Source organism: Sus scrofa, chromosome 6, assembly GCF_054392235.1.
Source record: "Sus scrofa isolate SSC_HxYL_T2T_F1_AM1 chromosome 6, Sscrofa_HxYL_maternal_Yorkshire_Landrace_v2.0, whole genome shotgun sequence".
Classification (NCBI taxonomy): domain Eukaryota; kingdom Metazoa; phylum Chordata; class Mammalia; order Artiodactyla; family Suidae; genus Sus; species Sus scrofa.
Genome location: NC_139388.1, coordinates 57254792 through 57274700, shown reverse-complemented (window position 1 = coordinate 57274700; position 19909 = coordinate 57254792). Strand labels below are relative to the sequence as shown.

Here is a 19909-nt window from a genome sequence, read left to right as displayed (position 1 = left end):
AGGGAGTGTATGCTGAATGACTTGATGATGCCAGGTTAAGGGGTGTGGACTTTCTCTTGGGGATACCTGGAAGCACAGAATGGTTATAAGAAGCATGACAAGGTCAATTCTGGGCCCTTACTTAAAGCATGGTCTGTGTACCAGAACCACATTCACCTCCCTTGGGAGCCACTGAGAAATGCAGTCTTGAAACCCAGGAGCTGCTGACCCAGAATCTGCATTTTAATCCCCAGGGGATTGCTTTGCACATTAAGGTTTGGGAAGCATGGCTGTGGAACACTCCAGGCTCCCTCTCCACCCTGGGACTTAGCATGTGCTGTTCCCTCTGCCTGGAGCTCTCCTGCCCACTAAATCTTCCCCTGCGAAGCCTGCCCTGCCCTCACTTCATCACCAACTGTTTAATACCGGCCCTCCTACTCCTCTTCGGATCCGTTGTGGGAGGGACCAACTCTGTCTTCTTCCTCTGCTGCACCTGCTGCCCCGAGAAGCCCGCGCTCATTTACCCTCTGTAGTGTCTGTTTAATGCCTGCCCTCCCTCATACTTGTGAGTTCTTCCTTGGTGCCCCCTCCTCAGGGAAGCCCACCCTGAGCCTCTGAACGACCTTCACCCCTTTCTTCCCCCCCCCCTCCTCCACCGCAGTGAGGGCACGCTGGTGTTCAAGCCGGGCGAGACCCAGAAGGAGCTGCGGATCGGCATCATCGACGACGACATCTTTGAGGAGGACGAGCACTTCTTCGTGCGGCTGCTGAACCTGCGAGTGGGCGACGCGCAGGGCATGTTCGAACCCGACGGCGGCGGGCGGCCCAAGGGGCGTCTGGTGGCGCCGCTGCTGGCCACCGTCACCATCCTGGACGACGACCACGCGGGCATCTTCTCCTTCCAGGACCGCCTGCTGCACGTGAGCGAGTGCATGGGCACCGTGGATGTGCGCGTTGTGCGCAGCTCGGGTGCGCGCGGCACGGTGCGCCTCCCCTACCGCACGGTGGACGGCACGGCGCGCGGCGGCGGCGTGCACTACGAGGACGCGTGCGGCGAGCTCGAGTTTGGCGACGACGAGACCATGTGAGCGCGCGGGCGGGCCAGGGGGCGGGGCAGCGCCTTGTGGGGCGGAGCCTGGGGAATAGGCGTGGCCTGGGAGTGGGTGGGCCTCGGGCGGACGTGGGAAAGGGTGCGACCTTGGTGCAGCCGTGTCCTTGAAAGGCCTGGGGAGGTGGGGCAGGGCCCAGAGAGGGGGAGGGACAAGGGAGAGGAGGGAGGAAACTGGAGCGACGGGGCGTGGCCAAGGTGTTGGGAGGGGGCGTGGGCGGGGCCTGGGAGAACTGGGCCGTTTTGGGGTAGAGGAGGGTGGGATCCCAGCAGGAAAGGCCAAGCGAGGAGACGAAGTGGGATGGGGCCTGGTGAGAGGACCGTGGAGGGCTCAGTTGGTAGAATGGAGGAGTGTGTGCCCTGAGGGTGGCTAGGTGGGAAGACGTCTGTGGAACTAGAAGGCGAGTCTGTGGAATAGGGAAGAGGCGAGGCCCAAGAAGAAGGCTAGGGCCTGGGTAGGGGACGCCCGGAAAAGGACGGCGGAAGAGGGCGGGGTCCAAGATGGGGTGGGGGTCTGAGGAGGCGGGGAAGGGAAAGGCGTGGAGCTGCCGGGTAGAGGAAGGACCTGAGGAAATTGCTGGAGACCTAAGGCGAATGTGGGCGAGGCTTTGGGAAAAGACCGAGCTAGGAGGATGGGGGGCTAGGGAGAGCCACAGGGGAACTGGAGAGCTGGGATTTGGGGGGATGGGATGGAGTCTCAGGAGGTGAGCTGCATACACAGTCGTACATATGTAGACGCACGGACACAACCAACACGCACACACGAGCACATACAAACACACACAGTCCCAGGGGCAGGGCTGTTGTCAACGCCCAGACACCCGGCCGCCCCCTGACACAGATGCCCGAGTCTCTCCCGCCTGTGCCTGCAGCCTCACATCCCCCACCCGCCTGCCTGCCTGCCTGCCTGCCTGGGAGGCAGAAGGTGCCTCCCCTCCCTGGTCCGCTCCCTGCCGCCCCCGCACGCCCGTCTGTCTCCCTCCTCCGGCCGCCCACGCTCCTCCCACCGGGCAGCGCCCCCGCCGCGCTCCCCTTCCCTCCCCTCCTCCCAGCCTCTGCCGCTCGGCCTCCGGCGCTCGGTCTCTCCCCTCGCGTCTCGGCGTCCCGCTCCCCGCAGTCCCTTTCCGGGTTTCTGTCAATCTCCAGATCTCCGTCCCCAGGCACGCGCTCTCTGACTGGGTTGTATTTCAGTCCCGGACTCTCCATACCCTTCTCTCTTTCTCCCGCGCTCTCCGTCTGGCTTGAGTTGAGACCTTGGAGTGGGGGGCTGAGGGCACCAGTCCAGGCCCCATCTCTCACACCCACCAGGCAGAGGGATTGGGGGAAGGTGACTTTCTGCTGGTTCCAGCCCTTCTGGCCGTCTTCGCTGCGGGGCCCCACTGGCCCTCTCCTCCCCCACGAGGCTTCCCCAGTCTGGGACACCCTCTGTCCCCCGCCCCCGGCCCAAGCTTCCAGCTGTGGCTTCTTCTCCTGAGACAGAGAACAGGAGGCTAATTAGCGTTTAGGGAAACACATCCTTTCTCTGACGGGCAGGCGCTAATTAGAGATGCTTCCAGGCAGCCGGGCTGGAGGGTTGGCCCCAGGCAGCATCCACACAGAGATGGGAGAGAGACACCCGGAGACGGGGTGGTGGGACCGAGAGTACAAGAGAAAGAGGGACAGGCACCCAGAGAGAGAGAGAGTCAGGGAGAGACGGCTCCAGAGTAACGGAGAGTCAGGGAGAGAAACAAGAGAGACAGAGAGCTGGAGAGAGACTGACGGAAACTTCGAGGTAGATCCTAATGTGGAAGGAAGCTGAGTGACAGGGTCCCATCAAGAGAAGGGAAAAGGGACTGGGAGACTGCAGTGGAGGGCGATTAAAAGGAGCAAGATGCAGAGGTGATAAAGAGAGACATTCTTTTCACTGAGGAAACTCAGTGCTCAGTGGGACTCAGGGAAGGAAAGGTCCTTTTTTTTTTTTTTTTTTTTTTTTTTTGTCTTTTGCCTTTTGTCTTTTTAGGGCCATGATCATGGCATATGGAGGTTCCCAGGCTAGGGGTCACATTGGAGCTGCAGCTACCTGCCTACACCACACCCACAGCCACGCCAGATCCGAGCCGCGTCTGCGACCTGCACCACAGCTCATGGCAACGGCAGATCCTTAACCTACTGAGCAAGGCCAGGGATCGAACCTGCAACCTCATGGTTCCTAGTCAGATTTGTTACCATTGAGCCACAAGGGGATCTGCTGGAAAGATCCTATTGATGCTGCGGAGACAAAAGAGTTTGAGTCAGCGAGAGAGAACGGGAGACAGGCTGAGGAAGAGACTGGGTGCGAAATCAGAGGTTGCAAGGGGTGGCCGTGTGTGGTTTCCAGGAAACAAGCGGGGTGGGCTCGAGGAGGACAAAATGCCAGGCTGGAGAGAACGGCTGTTGCTGTTGGTTTATTTGTTTATTTATTTATAGTGAACGATAGTTGATTTACAATATTGTGTTAGTTTCAAGTGTAGGACAAAGTGATTCAGTTACGTGCCTGTGTATTCTTTTTCAGATTCTTCTCTATTATTCATTGTTACAAGAGATTGAGTATATAGTTCCCTATGCTCCACAGCAAATCCTCGTAGTTATCTATTTTATATAGAGTGTTGTGTATCTGTTAATCCCATCCTCCTAAGGCTGCTTGCTTTGATCTCAGGAAGTCCTGCCCTTGTCTAACCTGAGTCCCTCTTGCTGTCTCCCGCTGGTTGGGTTTCTCCTCCTTCTGGGTCCTGGGTCCTCCTTCTGGCGTCCATCGTGGCGCCAGATGATGTGCTTGTCAGTCATGTGTGTCAGTGGATCATGGCGTGTCTGCGGGAGAGTGAGCGTTGGAGATGTGTGTGTATCGCCCTGTCAACGTGTCAGCAGCTGTCTGCGTGTGTCAGGGTGTGTGAGAAGCGCATCTCAGGCGACACCCCCCCCCGACCTCATTGCGGCGTTTCAGCACCGCGGACAGCTCCCAGCCCACTCCTGAAGGGGAAGGGGCCGCCGTTTCTTTCCACCCACAGAGATGTTTAAATATCTTGAGACCGGGAATGGATGATGGTGGAAGTGGGTGTATGTCCCCACATGACTGTCTTGTGCGCCTCTGTGTTTGCATGGGTGTCCCCGTGTCCTGCGAGTTTGTGCGTTGAACTAGGTCTGTTGAATGACTAGTTGGTGATTGAGACCCTTTTGCTTAGATTGTGTTGACTTTGGCTCTTCGGCTTTGTGGACACTGAGAGATGGTGATGGGGAGAGAACACAGAAGAGGGGCAGAGGGCTAGGGAGAAACTGAGACAGAGAAGGTCAGAGAGATGGAGAGGGAGACACAGAGATGCTGAAAGATGGGCAGAAAGAGACAAGGAGGATGAATGCGGAGAGAATAAACAGATGCCAGGAGGCACAAAGAGTGAGGGATAAGGAAGGAGAGTCTACATGGAGCCCTGGCAGGGGTCTTACAGGTTGGCGATGTCACCCAGGCTGTGGTGGGGGTGTTGTGCTAATTGGCATCTGGTCTGTGCGATTTTGCCACTGCATAGGGAATGGCTGCTGGGTATGGTGGCATGTGGGTGTGGGCGGTGTGATTGGCTGTGCTTCCTCTGCTGGGTGACTGTGTAGGCTGGGTGTTTGTGTTTCTGGGTCCTGGGGCCAGGCCTTGTGGTTCCTACAGCTGAAAAAGCTGCTAGTGGCAGAGCTATGGGCTTTGGGGAGTTGTGGGTCTTGGCAATCTAGGGCGGTGGGTTGTGTGCCTGAAGGAGACAGATGACTGCTGGCTTTTTCTCCCCTCCCACCCTCTGGTTACCATGGCAGCAGGGATGCTGAGGAAATCAATTAGCACTCTGTTACCCCTCCAAACGTGGTCAGGACAGAGGGCAGGAAGCCAAGGGTCTCCCGGGCATTGGGTCTAGAACAAAGAACCTAAGCGAACCAAGATCACTGCTCTGGGGGGACTTACATTTTTGTTGTTCTTGTTGTTGAAAACATTTATCTTTATTACCATCTTTTCAGGGCTGCCCCGGTGGCATATGGAAGTGCCCAGGCCAGGGGTCCATTCAGAGCTGCAGCTGCTGGCCTGTGCCACAGCCACAGCAATGCCAGATCCCAGCCACATATGCAACCTATGCCGCAGCTTGTGTCTACGCCGGATCCTTAACCCCCTGAGCAAGGCCAGGGATCAGACCCACATCCTCATGGATACTCGTCAGGTTCTTAACCCGCTGATCCGCAACGGGAACACCATTGTTTTTTTTGTTTGTTTGTTTTTGTCTTTTTGCTATTTCTTTGGGCCGCTCCTGCGGCATATGGAGGTTCCCAGGCTAGGGGTCGAATCAGAGCTGTAGCTGCCAGCCTACACCGGAGCCACAGCAACGCGGGATCCGAGCCGCGTCTGCAACCTACACCACAGCTCACGGCAACGCCGGATCGTTAACCCACTGAGCAAGGGCAGGGATCGAACCCGCAACCTCATGGTTCCTAGTCGGATTCGTTAACCACTGCGTCATGGTGGGAACTCCTGTTTTTTACTTTTGTTAATTACGGTATAGTTGATTGACAATGTTGTGGCAATTTCTGCTGTGCAGCAAAGTGACCCGGATCACTTTGTTGTACAGCAGAAATTGGCAGAGAGCTGGGGAGAGACTGAGGCAGAAAAGGTCAGAGAGATGAAGAAAATCTTCCCACATCATCTTCCATCATGTTCTATCCCAAGAGATTGGATCCGGTTCCCTGAGCTGTGCAGCAGGACCTCACTGCGCATCCATTCTAAATGCAGTCGTCTGCATCCACTAACCCCAAACGCCCCATCCATCCCACTCCCACCACAAGTCTGTTCTCTCTGTGAGTCTGTTTGTTTTGTAGATGGGTTCATTTGTGTCATATTTGAGATCTATCACATGGCATTTATCTTTCTCTTTCTGACTTACTTCGCTTAGTGTGAGAATCTCTATTTGCATCAGGAACTTAACATTTTAATGTGAAGAGGCAAAGGCCAAACCATGAACAAAATAAACACATTAGCTGGTGCGTTAGAAGATGATCTGGAACAAAGAAGAGGAGGGGAAGGGGGCCGAACTCGCTGGAGCAGGGGCAGGGATGGATTTCGGTTTCGTTTTGGTTTTTTGTCTTTTTAGGGCCGCACCCGTGGCATATGGAGGTTCCTGGGCGAGGGGCTGAATTGGAGCTGTAGCCACGGGCCTACGCCACAGCCACAGCCACGTGGGATCCAAGCCGTGTCTGTGACCTACACCACAGCTCATGGCAACGCCAGTTCTTTAACCCGCTGAGTAAGGCCAGGGATCGAACCTGTGTCCTCACGGATGCTAGTCAGATTTGTTTCCACTGAGCCACGATGGGACCTCTGGATTTCAGTATTAAAGAAGGTGATGGGAGTGGGTCTCATTGAAAAAGAAGGTGAAGTTTGAGCAGAGTACTGGAGGAGTGGAAGGAATGCATGTGGGGGACCAGTGTTCTAGATGGAGGGAACAGTCAGTGCAAAGGCCCTGAGGTACGGGCAGGCTTGGTATGTTCAAGACACAGGGAGGGAGGCCAGTGTTCCTGGAGTGAGTGAGCGAAGAGGAAAGGGCTGGGAGGCCAGAAGGGGGAAAAGAGCCAGATTGCATGGGGCCCTGTGGGCCCTGCTCATGACTTTGACTTTTATTTCTGGGTAAGAGGGGAGCCATGTGAGTTTTTTGAGCAGAGGAAGCACCCAGTGTAACTTAGGTTTTTATCAGGGTCCCTCAGGGTTGACATTTAATACAAACTCAACTTCCGCCGCTGTTTCTGAGCTTATTTCTGTCAAATAGGGATAATAAAAGAGCCTTTCCCCCAGGGTGTTGTGAGGATTAAAGGAGATTACAAAGCCTGAGATGAAGCGGATGCTTCAGAAACTGGGTGGCTGATGGGGGAGTGATCCGGCGACTCAGGGGAGGGGGGCCCCATGCTGGGTGTTCTGTCTCCCTGCTCAGGAAAACTCTCCAGGTGAAGATAGTTGATGACGAGGAATATGAGAAGAAGGATAATTTCTTCATTGAGCTGGGCCAGCCGCAGTGGCTCAAGCGAGGGATTTCAGGTGAGGGGTGCTGGGGGGGCTGTGGGCGAGGTAAGGGGTCCAGGGCGGGGGTGCCCTTGAAACCGTGATTGTGAGAGCATCTGCAAGTTCATGGATCCGAGCTTCCCGGGGAAGCGAGCTGACATTCTCCCTGTCTCTGTCTCTCCCCAGCTCTGCTCCTCAGTCAAGGTGAGTGGAGTTACCTCTGGGCTTTGGGGGTAGGGGGGCCCAGGAGGGAGGATCTCGGGGGAGAGTCAGAGCCTCAATCCTTCCACCCTGGTCTGGTTTGAGGCAGGTTGGGGGTGAGATAAACGTGGGGGGACCTGTGTGAATGTGAGGTGACAGAGGTGTGGAGGCCAAGGCCATGTTTCATTTGTAGCTGAGACGGGGGAGGTAGGGGAAGTTAAGACCCCGCCAGTCTGGGTTGGGGGTGGAATCAGAGGGAATTAGGCTCGGGACCCATTAGGGCGAGGGCGGGGTTGGGTTTGGGGCTCAGTATTAGGACTGGGTCCAAGCTGGAGTTAAGATGGAGATGGGTTTCTGGCTTTGCGGCGGGATCCAGTTAGAACTGGGGTCCGATTTGGGTCAGCGCCGAAGTTGGAATGTGAGGTGACTTGGAAGGAGCTGAGGTGAGAGTTGGGGCCAGAGTCAGAGACTGGGGTGAGAGTTGGGACTAGGATCGGAGTTTTGTAGGTAGCGACAGAGCAGTTTGGGAGTCGAAGTCAGAACTGGGATCTGGGGTTCGGATGGGGAGAGACTGAGGACTGTGTTAGCTGGTGGAAGTAGTACAAGCCGCTGGAACTAATAGGGCCCCCGGATCCCAGGAGCTTAACACAATGAAAGTCATCTTTTGCTCAGGCTTGGTTTTCTGAGAATGTTCCAGGTTGGCAGGTGGCTTTCTCATGAGAGTTAGGATTGGGTTGGTACCTGGGCTTGGATCAAAGTGTCACCGTGCTTTGGGGAGATAAATGAGCCCAGAGGCAGGTGTAGGTGGTTCTGGGTCAGAGATTTGTATCAATATTGGGACTCCCCCGCCCTCGTCACCACCTCAGATACACTCTAGGATATTTTCAGAGCTTGAATGGTGACAATGATGGTGGCGAAAATCATAAATTAACACTGTGGATGATTTACTGGGTACCAGGCACTGTTTTAAGCGCTTCACAGGAAGGAACGCCTTTAAGTCTCACAACCACCCTAGGTAGGTACTATTATTGTGCCCATTTTATAGATATGAACACTGAGGCACAGAGAGCCTGAGGCCTTGCCCAAGGTCACACAGCTCCCACCATATGATCCTCAGAGCCCATCAACTGAACTTCGTGGACCAGCCCATGGGAGCCGGGTCTCAAATTGGGAAAGACGGCGGTCAGATGGGTTGGCGGGGGGTTGGGGGGGGGCAGGCTGGGGAAGCGTCCGCAAGGAGCCGTCCTAGAGAAGAGCAGACAGGGTTTTCTTTATCAATGGGAAAAGGTAAGAGAGGCATCTCAGGCCCAGGTAAGCCTCCCTGGAGTCTAAACTCCCATCCCTCGTGTCGCAGGCGACGGGGACAGGAAACCAACGGCTGAGGAGGAAGAGGCTCGGAGGATAGCAGAGATGGGCAAGCCGGTTCTTGGGGAAAACTGCCGGCTGGAGGTCATCATTGAGGAGTCATATGATTTTAAGGTGATTTTCTGGGGTTTCACTTTCCTGGAGTCTGGCCTGAGTCGTTTGTCCGGTGGGGGGATCCACTATGAGGGCCACCAAGGTCTGACGCCATCGTCTGGACCTCTCCATTAGCACCATGGAGAGCAAGGCCTCCCGTGTCCCTTCTTGCCAGCAGGACCCAGGTACAGAGGTTGAGGACCCTTGAGCATGAGGTGTGAGCCCCCATCCCCAGGACCCCTCGTGGAGGAGCTGCCCGAGGGTGATCTGGGCGATGGTCTCTCCCCCTCTCATCCCCAGAACACGGTGGATAAACTCATCAAGAAAACGAACTTGGCTTTGGTGATTGGGACCCACTCGTGGAGAGAGCAGTTTTTAGAGGCAATTACGGTGAGCGCAGGTAAGTGGGGAGGGAGAAGAGAGGCAGGGAGAGAGAAGAAGGGGGTGGGGAGACAGAGAGAAATGAGACAGGGAAAGATGGACAAGGAGAGAAGGAAGGAGAGCAGAGAGACCCAAAGAGAAAGACCAAGAAACAGTTGCAGAAAGACAAAGGAAAAAATAGGGGACAGATACAAATAGGAGCGACAGACACACAGAGGCACCCAGATCCCGGAGGGACAGAGATGCGGAAGAAGCAGGAACAATGTGGAGAATGAAGACGCGGAGGGTCAGAGAGAGAGGCAGGTAGGCACAGAGACATAGAAAGCTGGCGGAGAGGCAGAGCTGTGGGGAGGAAGGGGCTCAGCCCATGCTTTCTCCTGGCCTCCGGTGACTGGAGGGTGGAAACAGGTTAAAAGGCATGGCCTCCCCCACACAGCCTGGGCCCCTCTGTTGCCATGGAGACAGTCACCAGGGTACCCAGCTCTCCCACCTGAGCCGGTCTCATGCCCCCCCAACTTAGGGCTCAGACAGGCCCACACTGCCCCCATGTGGCTGTATGTATGATGACACCTGGATTCACAGATTGTCTTGGAGAAAGCGAGGGGGAGACCTAAGAGGGACTGGCCTGAAGTCCCGCAGGGAATCCAGAAAGTGCTAGGGCAGAACTCAGGACTTCTGCCCCTTGTACAACATTAGGTTACCTTCAGAGGGGCCAAGCTAGTGGGAACGGGAAACACACAAAGACTTGTTGGAAAGAAATTGGTGTGTGGGAAAAAGTACCAGGTGGCAGGCCTAGAGACACAGGTTGTAGTCCTAATAGAAGCAAAGTGGCATCTTCCTCTGAAGTCACACTCTTTTTATTTTATTTATTTATTTTTGGCCATGCCCATGGCATGCAGAAATTCCCAGACTAGGGATCAAACCTGCACCATAGCAGCAACCTGAGCCACAACAGTGACAACACCAGGTCCTTAACTCACTGCACCACCAGGGAACTCCACGAAGCCACAGTCTTTTGACATCTATTTCTGAGGGATTCTCTGGGCCCGGCCCTGTGCAGGAGCATGGATGGGGACAAAGACATGACCATGGAAGCTTGGGCCCTCCCTGTCCTCACAGAGCTTACAGCCCAGTGGGGAAGACAGGCCTGTCACAAGAGAATGTCAACTCAGAGTGGGCAGGACTGAGATGGGGGACCCCAGGGAGCTACAGGAACCCAGATCGGGTGTCTGACCCAGCTTGAAGATCAGGGAGCGCTTCCTGGAGGAGGAGGCTTCTAATCTGAGTCTTCCAGTGGGAATAGGAGGTAGCTGAGAGGAGGGAGCCAGGCAGAGGGGAAACCAAGTAGGGAGTCTGGAAGTATGAGAGCTCATGGCACCTCTGGGGAGGGTGACTGTTTCAGGCAGGGATGAGGCTGGAGGTAAGCAGGGTCCAGAGGGGGCTTGGATGTTATTTTATTTTATTTTATTTTATTTTATTTTACTTTCAAGCATCATATGAAAGTTCCCAGGCTAGGGATCCAGTTGGAACTACAGCTGCCTGGCCTACACCACAGCCACAGCCACATGGGATCTGAGCTGCGTCTGTGATCTACACCACAGCTCAGGGCAACACCAGATCCTTAACCCACTGAGCGAGGCCAGGGATGGAACCTGTGTCCTCATAGATGCTAGTCGGATTCCTAACCCACTGAGCCACAGCAGGAATTCCAGCTGTGGAACATTTTAAACAAGGGGAACTCCTGGAGGCAGAGAGAGCTTGTGGACAGAAGAGGGAGAGGGTGGGATGGGTGTGAGTGTAGGTTCTCAAAACTGGCAGGAAATGGGTGGTACAAGGTCTCAGGAGGCTGAGCTTCATTCTAAGAACAGTGGGAGTCAGAACCGTCCTTCTAGTGGCTTAATGAAGGTAAAAGGGTTGCACGATGCTGTAACTGTGGGTGCGAGACAGCGGTCTTGAAGGCCCTGGGTGCACAGAAAGCACATGATTACATCAGAGGAAGTAGCGGTCATAGCAACAGTAAGAATAATCCTCATGATGACGACAGTGAAGACAGATCGAGTATCAGGCAGCTCTGAAGTCCATTTCCTGGGATGAACTCATTGAATTAAGGCTCTATCCCCAGTATCTGGGCTGGGGCTGGATCATTTTGCACTGTGTTCCACAAATGCCTTTTGATTCTTCCGGTGAGCACAAAGCTTTGTGAGGTGCTGGCAGAGAAGAGTGGTTCTCGTTCCTTTAGGGATGAATCACGTCCCACTTGCACTTAGAGATGCGTTTGTACTTCCTCTGCCTCCCTTTCTTGATGGTAAGCTCTTTACAGGCTGGACTTGGTTTCAAGCATCTTTGAAAACCGCGCCTCCCCCTCTCCCCGAAGTTCCTGTTGTGGCTCAGTGGGTAAAGAACCCATGTTGTCTCTGTGAGGATGTGGCTTCAATCCCTGGCCTGGCTCAGTGGGTTAAGGATCCAGTGTCACCGCAAGCTGTGGTGTTGTTGCCGCTGTGGTGTGGGCCTCAGCGTCAGCTCTGATTTGACCCTTAGCCCAGGAACTTGCATATACCACAGATGCAGCCATGATGAGGAATAAAAGTTAGCAGCTCAGTAATGTTGTTAAAGGCCCAGGCTCCTCCTCTGTTTCTTTTTCCTATTCTCAGCTGTTGCCCTCATGGCTGCAAGACAGCTGCTGTACCTCCAGGTGTCAAGTCCGTATTCCAGGCAGGAAGAAAGAGGAAGCAGGAAGAGGCAGAGTGCCTGCTGAGTTTGATTTCCAGTTCTAGTTTCCAATGCCCTTTTACTTGGGGTTGCAGCAAAAACGTTCTTTGAGATGCAACAGGCAGAACCAAAGAAGCCTCACGATCTATATTAGTAGTAAAGCATTTACACATTCAAGCATTTATTTCATTAACAAGCCAAGGAGCTAAGTAGGCAAGAAAAGTGGGAAAAGGGATATACGATCTGAAGCCCCCAATCTACCAGCCTCTCTCTGTCTCCACGGCCCCCAGCTGTCCTCTGCTCCCTGACATTCCAAGGAGTCATTGGGTGGGACCAGGGGAAGTGGCTTCATGATTTGTTGGCTTGTCTGGCTTTTATCCCCTGATGTGCTCTGAGCAGCTGGCCAGGGATTACAGCATTTCTTATTAGCATCCTTCCAGATGTAATGCTTGGTACACTCAGGTGTGTTCCTTGCTTCTTCATTGCTTTCTGCTTATCAGTTTCAGGCGAAGTAAGCAAAAAGCAAAACATTTCACTTACACTTTCCTATTGCACAAGTCACTGCAGGTCAAAAGTGGGTCACGTTCAGTCACCATAGGTCGCATAAGCAACTCTGAAAAGCTAGAGCTTTCCGGAAACTCTGTTTATGTCTCCTTGCCAGAATGGGTCACTTGGCTGCTGCTGCAAGGGATTCTGGGAAAGTGAATATTGTTTCACCTAGGACAGCATCGTTGCTTGCCCAAGGGTGCGCTGGGAAGGCGACTAACGTTTGCTGGGTATATGGTTCTCTCCAGCTTCAGGGAATTCTGGGAAAGTAAGCACCTTTAGCTGAGCATATGGCTGCTGTCAGCTGCAGTGAATCAGAGGAAGTGGATATTTCTAGCTGCAGATATGCCTGTCCATATGTGGCCACCCTTAGCAAAAGGTATCTGGGAAACAAGTATTTTTAGCTGGGCACCTGCCTCCTCTAGCTTCCAGTGATTCTTGGAAAGTGACTATTTTTCCCAGGGCCCATGCATTCTCCTAGCTGCAAGGGATTCTGGGAAGGTAATTCATTTGATGGGACTGGCTCTCTGGAAGTTGAACAAAACAAGGGTTCTACAGGCGAGGAAGGAAGCATGGTTTTGTGCCCCAGCTGGGTCGTGTGCCCCCAGGGGACGAGGAGGAGGAGGAGGACGGGTCCCGGGAGGAGCGGCTGCCGTCGTGCTTTGACTACGTCATGCACTTCCTGACGGTGTTCTGGAAGGTTCTGTTCGCCTGCGTGCCCCCCACTGAGTACTGCCACGGCTGGGCCTGCTTCGGCGTCTGCATCCTGGTCATCGGCCTGCTCACCGCCCTCATCGGAGACCTCGCCTCCCACTTTGGCTGCACCGTTGGCCTCAAGGACTCTGTCAATGCCGTAGTCTTCGTGGCCCTGGGCACTTCCATCCCCGGTAACTCCTCGGGAGACCACTTGTTGGGGTAGAGTCTCAGAGAAGCCAGGCAGGCGGAGCCTAAGAGAAAGGCCCTGTGGAAATCAGGTGGTGGGATCATCCAGAGCCACCGTGGCGGGTCCCATGGCGGGTCCTACGGCAATAGACAGGTGGCTCGAATAGAAACTAGGTGGGGGAGGGGCCGGGGGATGGATTCCACCAGGTGGAATGTCCCAAAGAACTAAGACGGCGGGCATGGTAAAAACCGGACCGTGGGTTCCATAGGGAGAAGGTGGCGAGGCTTTGAAGAGACAGGTGTTGGGGTCCGGGGCGGGGGGGCGTCCCATAGAAATAAGGTGCCTTCCTAAAAACCATTCTGCCTGGGTCCCATAGAAACAAGATGTTCATCCCCCCCCACACACCAAGAAGCCAGATGGAAGATTCCATAGACCTCTGTCTCAGGGGTGTGACAAGAACCAGGACAATGAATCGCAGTTTAACTAAGATGAGGGGCAGAGTAGTGTTGGAGGAGATGTCACAGAAATAAGAGAGTGAGGCCTCGAGAGACGACAGCGTGTGTTCCATTGAAACACGATGGCCCGACCCGCTCTTCCCCCGTGTCTGAGGAGGGTCCCTTAGAAAGAGAGTGGCCCAGACTTTAATTCCTGCAGTCGGAGGAGATCAAGCATGGAGCCTGACAGCTTTCTTTCTCACATCATGTGTCCACGAGTCAGGGGGTGGGCTGTAGTCCCAGAAAGTGAGTGGGTCCTGTAGAAAGCAGCCGTTCTGGGAGGGCTGCTCCCCCCCCAACCCCATGCTGGGGACGTGCAGCCTTAGCAAGCCGTTCGGGAATGGGTGGAAGCCAGAGAAGTGAGGTGGTGTGTCTGACAGAAACCAAGGGGGGCCATGTGGGTGAGACCTAACCTTCATCTTGTCCAGCCAGGTGGCAATGGGGTGCTTGGGCCTGTGGAAGCACGGGCAGGGTTCATGGGAAACAGGTAGTGATTCCCACCAAAAGCAGGCAGCACGTCCCATAGAAAGTAGGCAGCGGGCCCCCTGGGATACAGAGTGGATTCCACAAAAATCAGGTGGTGAGCCCCACAGAAAGCGGGCAACGAGTCCCATAGAAAGCAGGCAGCAGACTCCATAGAATATAGAAAGGGGTGGGGCATAATAGAAACTAGGCTGGGGGGCAGGACTGCTTTCAGTCCCCAAAGCAACCAGGTGGAAGAGCTAAGGTGCGGGAGATGGTAAAAACCGGAAGATGAATCCCATAGAAAGAGGGGTGGGAGACAGCAGTGAAGAGACGGGCCTTGGGAGAGGGGGTCTCAGAGAGAGAAGGCGTGCACTTCATAAACCCTGGCAGTGGATTCCAGGGAAAGCAGGCACTTGGGCGGTGAGTTCCAGAGAGTAAGATGGTGGGTCCCATTGGATGCAGACAAGTTCCACAGAAGGCAGGCAGCAGGCTGGCGACTGACTTTGCCTCCTGTGTCGGTTCAAGGGCCCCAAACTCCCAGGAGTGGGAGGCGAGGCTTGCGCGGTGCTGGGGCAGGGGGTCTGGAGCCTTGGGACAGGGCGCAGCAGGTGCCTCCGCCCAGCGACCCACCCCCCCGCCCGCGGAGCCCCGCTGACCCGCAGCCTCTCCGCCCCCGCAGACACGTTCGCCAGCAAGGTGGCCGCGCTGCAGGACCAGTGCGCCGACGCGTCCATCGGCAACGTGACGGGCTCCAATGCCGTGAACGTGTTCCTGGGCCTGGGCGTGGCCTGGTCGGTAGCCGCCGTGTACTGGGCGGTGCAGGGCCGCCCCTTCGAGGTGCGCACCGGCACGCTGGCCTTCTCCGTCACGCTCTTCACCGTCTTCGCCTTCGTGGGCATCGCCGTGCTGCTGTACCGGCGCCGGCCGCACATCGGCGGCGAGCTGGGCGGCCCGCGCGGTCCCAAGCTCGCCACCACCGCGCTCTTCCTGGGCCTCTGGTTCCTCTACATCCTCTTCGCCAGCCTCGAGGCCTACTGCCACATCCGGGGCTTCTAGGGGTCCCCCCAAGGCTCGGCCTCCCCCCTCGAGACCACTGCATCACGCTGGACTGCGTCTCCTTTGGCCTCCAGAGGGCCAGCCTCCTCTCCTGGGACTCAGCCTCCCTTCCTCCTAGGAAGCAATCTCCTTCCACTGACAGCCGCCCCAGGTCCTTCTGCCGAGACACGCTGCCCCCTGCAGTCCAGCCCCGTCTGTGACGGGAGAAATGTCCGCCTCGAGGCTGCTCCGCAGGAACCCACCCCACCTGTGATGCTCTGCAGGATCCTCTCCCTAGACACCCGCCCATCCTTGCTCCATGAGCCCCCTTTCCTGTAGAGGACCCCCCTCCTCCAGCGGACCTGTGCCCCTCTCCCCCTCCCCGGGGGACCCTGGAAGGAGGCTGATGGTCCTGGGATGTCACAGATCTCAGCCCTTCCCCCCAACCCTCAGGGAGCTCCCTCAGCCTGGGGGTGGGGTGGGGGTTCATGGGGGGCACACCTTCCCTGGTTTCTCCGCTCAGGCCCTTGGGAGGACACGCATTCTCCTTCTCGAGGCTTGGAGAAAGGAGGGAAGACCAGGGGTTCCGGAGCTGGAGGAGGCACACTTTGGACCTGTAACTTCTCACATTCCAGCGCCCCCACTTGCCTCCACTACCTCTGAGAGCCCAGCCATGCCTGGGGGGGGGAGGGGCCACTGTGTGTACATAGTGTGTTTGGGGGAGGGGGAACGCGGGAGGGTGCATGACTTGGGGAAAAAGGGGATGACAGACTTTCCTTTTGAGAGGGCAGCAAACTCCCCCAGCCACGAGGATTGGCTTTGGGGAGGAGGCCGGAAATGGAAGGGAGGACAGCCTATCTTCCCTGACTATCTAGAAGGCTCATTTTGCCCTCAGTGCCAGCCAATCCGGGCAGGACCCTCGAAGAGGAGACCGAGGGTCCCAGAGGACCAATGCTACAAGCCAGCAAATGCTGCCACATCTCTGCCTGATGGGCACCAGGGGTGGGTGGGTGGGAGGGTGGGACCAGGGCCAGGGGGTCTGGGTGGGCATTTTTAACTTTGGAGGCCACCCATCTGTTGTTTTGCCATCTGCATTTTCCTACTGTTGATGTTTCCTGCCCAAAGGACACACTTGGGGTGTGAGGAGGGCTGCCCACTTCTTGGGACCCTGAGGATGTCCCTGCAACCCTGTAACAGCCAGCTTCCCACAGGTTTTTAGCGTCCTGCCGTCCTGTTGTGCGTCAGCCCCAACACCCCAGACCTGTTGCCCCCTCCTCTTCTCTACTCCTAGCTCATCAGTACCCGTCGCTGTCTCTCTTCTTTGTGATTTCTGTAAAAGTTGCCATAAAACTTTGAAATTCTGCCTGAAAAACAGCCTTTCCGTGGGAAATTGCGATTCAGGAGGAGGGAGCTACTGAGGTCTTTGAGATTTGGGCAACTGTGAAATAGACCAGATAAGCCGGGCTTTTCCATGCTTCCCCCATCCTCTGCTGGACCCCTGCCGCGCTGAAGGTCCGCCTGGAGCTTCCCGTAGCCACGCCCCCACCCAGTGCCCGGAGCGTCGCTAGCCACGCCCCTCGCCAGCCCCTTGGACCTGCCCTCTGGCCACGCCCGCCCACCCACCCCCGAGCCTCCCTGGCCACGCCCCCGTTCCCTCAGTCACAAACTATTCCTCATTTTAGGATATCCTGGGATCACAAAAGAGGAGAGCTGGGCTGGATGGGGGCTTCCTCAAGAAAGCAGGTAACTCTCAGACTCCTGAAATGCCAGGAGCTGTGTATGCGCGCGCGTGTCCCGCCAGAGGGCACAGCCCATGCCGGGGTGTGCAGCTTTCCGGGTTGACTTTTTCCGCAGTCTTGCAAGTGGCTGGGAGGGGGTGGGCCCGGTGGAAAATGTCCAGCCCAGAGAGTGAGGTCTCTCCTGGGCTTGGGGAGCGAAGAGGGGGATAAATGGAAGGAAATGTGAGGTGCCTGAGGGGCATCTAGAGGAGGCGTCAGGGAGGGAAGTCGTCCAGGGTCACCTGGAGCCCCCGGGAGAGGGGGCCGCGTTTGAGAGAGTCGGGGTTTGTTGGCAGTGAAGGGTCATCAGACCGCGGGGGAGGGTGATGTGAGAAGAAAGCAGTGCGTGAGGAGCCCCAGCACCTATGGGGCACGGGGAAGATGGAAGACCTGTCAGTGGAGGAGAAGAGAGGTAGGTGGGAAACGGGGAGATGGGGGCACCTGAAGCCGAGAGAAGTTTCTAGAATGAAGGCGTGGTCGACAGGGCCCAGGAAGATGAGGACTAGGAGGCCGCCCCAGGGTTTAAGTCCTTAAGTGAGCAGTTGAGGGAGGGCTAGGAGGCAAAAGTCAGGCCGATCTAGACTGAGAAGGAGGTGGGAGTTGGGGAAACTGAGCCAGAGCACATAGACCATGCTTTGGAGAATCTTGAGAGGAAGTTCTAGAAGAAGCTATGCAGCATGAGAGGGCTTCTTCTGCGAGGTGGGGAGAGGTGGAGCAGGAGGGTGCTGAACGCAAGGGCATCGGAGAGCACCTGGGGCCTGAAGCTTGGGAGAACAGGTGTCAACGTTGGTGGGCAGTTGGGCAGCACCCACTGTGCTGGGCTCCCCCAGGGAACCCCTTTGTCTGGTCCCCCAGGTGTCATCAAAGTCGCCCCCATTCTACTGGTGAGGAAACAGGCTCAGAGAGACGAAGCAACTTGCCCCAAATCTCACCATGAGGAAGGACAGAGAAGGAGGTGCAGAATGGGCCCAGAACAGGGAGAAAAAGGTGTAGAGGCGGGAAGGGGTCAGTCTGTGGAGGGGAGGGCGGGGGAGAAAGGTCCAGGCTTGAAAGAGGAGCATCGCCAGAGCTTGGGATGTGGACATGTCCCGTCTTCATCTCTTCCCCCCCCCCCGCCCCCGCCCCGCCCCGCCTCCAGACTCCAGGGAGTTCCTGGGGACTCGGCTTGGGAGCGATTTGAATTAGTTGTCGTGAGAGGCAACATAGCATAATGATTTGTTTTCTCCGTTCTATTTCCTCATCTGAAAAATGGGGACAATAGTCATAATGGGGATGGACAGTGCTTGTTTCAGAGAACTGTTATGGTAAATGCATGCTTTTTTAAGACTAATATCTGGCACATAGTAAGAGCACACTAGATGGAAATAATTACACTTTCCAAGTATTCCTAGCTTACACACACACACACACACACACACACACACACACGGTTGCCAGCCTCAGGACAGAGAAATGCAAACTCCCATGAACCTGCTTTGCCAACCTGAGTCCCAGTTGTTAAATCCCAGTCCCAGGGGAGAAGAAATGGGTGAGTGGGGTGGGATTCTTTAAGTCACGTTTCCACTGGGTGCCTCCCCCGCGTCTGGTGCTGTGCTGGGGGCCCTCCTGTCCCAGGGCTTACACTGCAGTGGAGGACACGTGCCAAACAGGGTAGCAGAAGTGGTGGTCACATTGTCACTTGTGAGGCCAAGAACTCTGAAGCAGGACACAGCAGGACACCGACAGCACTGGACTGGGTAAACTAGGCAGGTCTTAAAGGGGGTGTCGACGAGGCATAAGGTGCGAGGGTGTAGGGAGACGGGCCAGGGATGGTGGGGCCCCCTCGGGGCCTGCCGGGCAAGAGAAGGGGGTAATTTCTGGAACCTGGAGAGGGTGGCTGTGTGTAAGCCTTTGTAAGAGCTTCCTAGTTTTTCTTTTCTTTTCTTTTTTTTTTTTTTTGGCCTCGCTCATGGCATGCAGAAGTTCCCGGGCCAGGGGTTGAACCCACACCACAGCTGTGACATATCAGATCCTTAACCATGAGGTCACTAGGGTACTCCTTTGTATTTGTAGTGGTAGCAGTTAGATACGGATTTAAATGTGAATAACAGGGATCCAAGGGAATGGTGGTTTAAATAAGAGTTTATTCTCTCTTGCATAACAGTTCACATCTGGCCCAGAAATTCTGTTTCATGAGAGCAATAAAAAACCTGGGCTGCGGGAGTTTCTGTCGTGGAGCAACGGAAACGAATCTGACTAGTATTCGTGAGGATGCAGGTTCAATCCCTGACCTCGCTCAGTGGGTTGGGGACCTGGTGTTGCCGTGAGCTGTGGTGTAGGTCACAGGTATGTCTCCGATCCTGTATTCCTGTGGCTGTGGCTGTGGCTGGCAGCTGCAGCTCCAATTTGACCTCTAGCCTGGGAACTTCCATGTGCCGCGGGTGTGGCCCTAAAAAACCAAAAAAAATAAAAAAGAAACCCTGGGCTGTTTCTACCTTGTGGCTCTGATCTAGAACACGATCCCTCATCTGTTTGGTCCCAGGCGGCGCATCTCTGTGACAACATCTTCCAACCAGAAGGACGGAGAGGAGTGAAAGGTTCTCGGCTCCCCCACCCTCTGTAAGGCTTTGCCCCAGGTGTTCCAGGTATCACTTGCTTCTAGAGCTCAGGGTCCAGACCTGGGTCACCTGGCCACACTGAGCTACCAGAGGAGCTGGGGGAAATGTAGTTTTAATTCTGAGTCATGATGCTAAAAATCATGGAGAATTTTTAAGGAAAAGTGGGAGACTGAATGTTGAGGGACAGGAGCAGTCTCTTCTGCAGAAAGGTTTGAGGGAACTCCCAGAGTAGATGGTGAGGAAAACC

At 55.5% G+C, this 19909-nt stretch overlaps 1 protein-coding gene across 3 annotated transcripts in view; it reads left to right on the top strand.

Annotated features, from left to right (window-relative positions):
* SLC8A2 (solute carrier family 8 member A2) overlaps positions 1–16659 on the top strand; it is a 35001-nt gene extending 18342 nt beyond the window's left edge. For 2 of the 3 annotated variants that reach the window (XM_084961275.1, XM_084961276.1), the window contains 7 exons: positions 641–1063; positions 7048–7151; positions 7302–7319; positions 8671–8795; positions 9075–9174; positions 13019–13297; positions 14932–16659. In XM_084961275.1, the coding sequence (XP_084817401.1) occupies positions 641–1063; positions 7048–7151; positions 7302–7319; positions 8671–8795; positions 9075–9174; positions 13019–13297; positions 14932–15308 (1426 nt within the window). In that variant the 3' untranslated portion in view covers positions 15309–16659. The remainder of the gene's footprint in view (positions 1–640; positions 1064–7047; positions 7152–7301; positions 7320–8670; positions 8796–9074; positions 9175–13018; positions 13298–14931) is intronic. The other variant, XM_084961277.1, reaches the window with a different exon arrangement.
* Positions 16660–19909: the final 3250 nt, after the last annotated feature.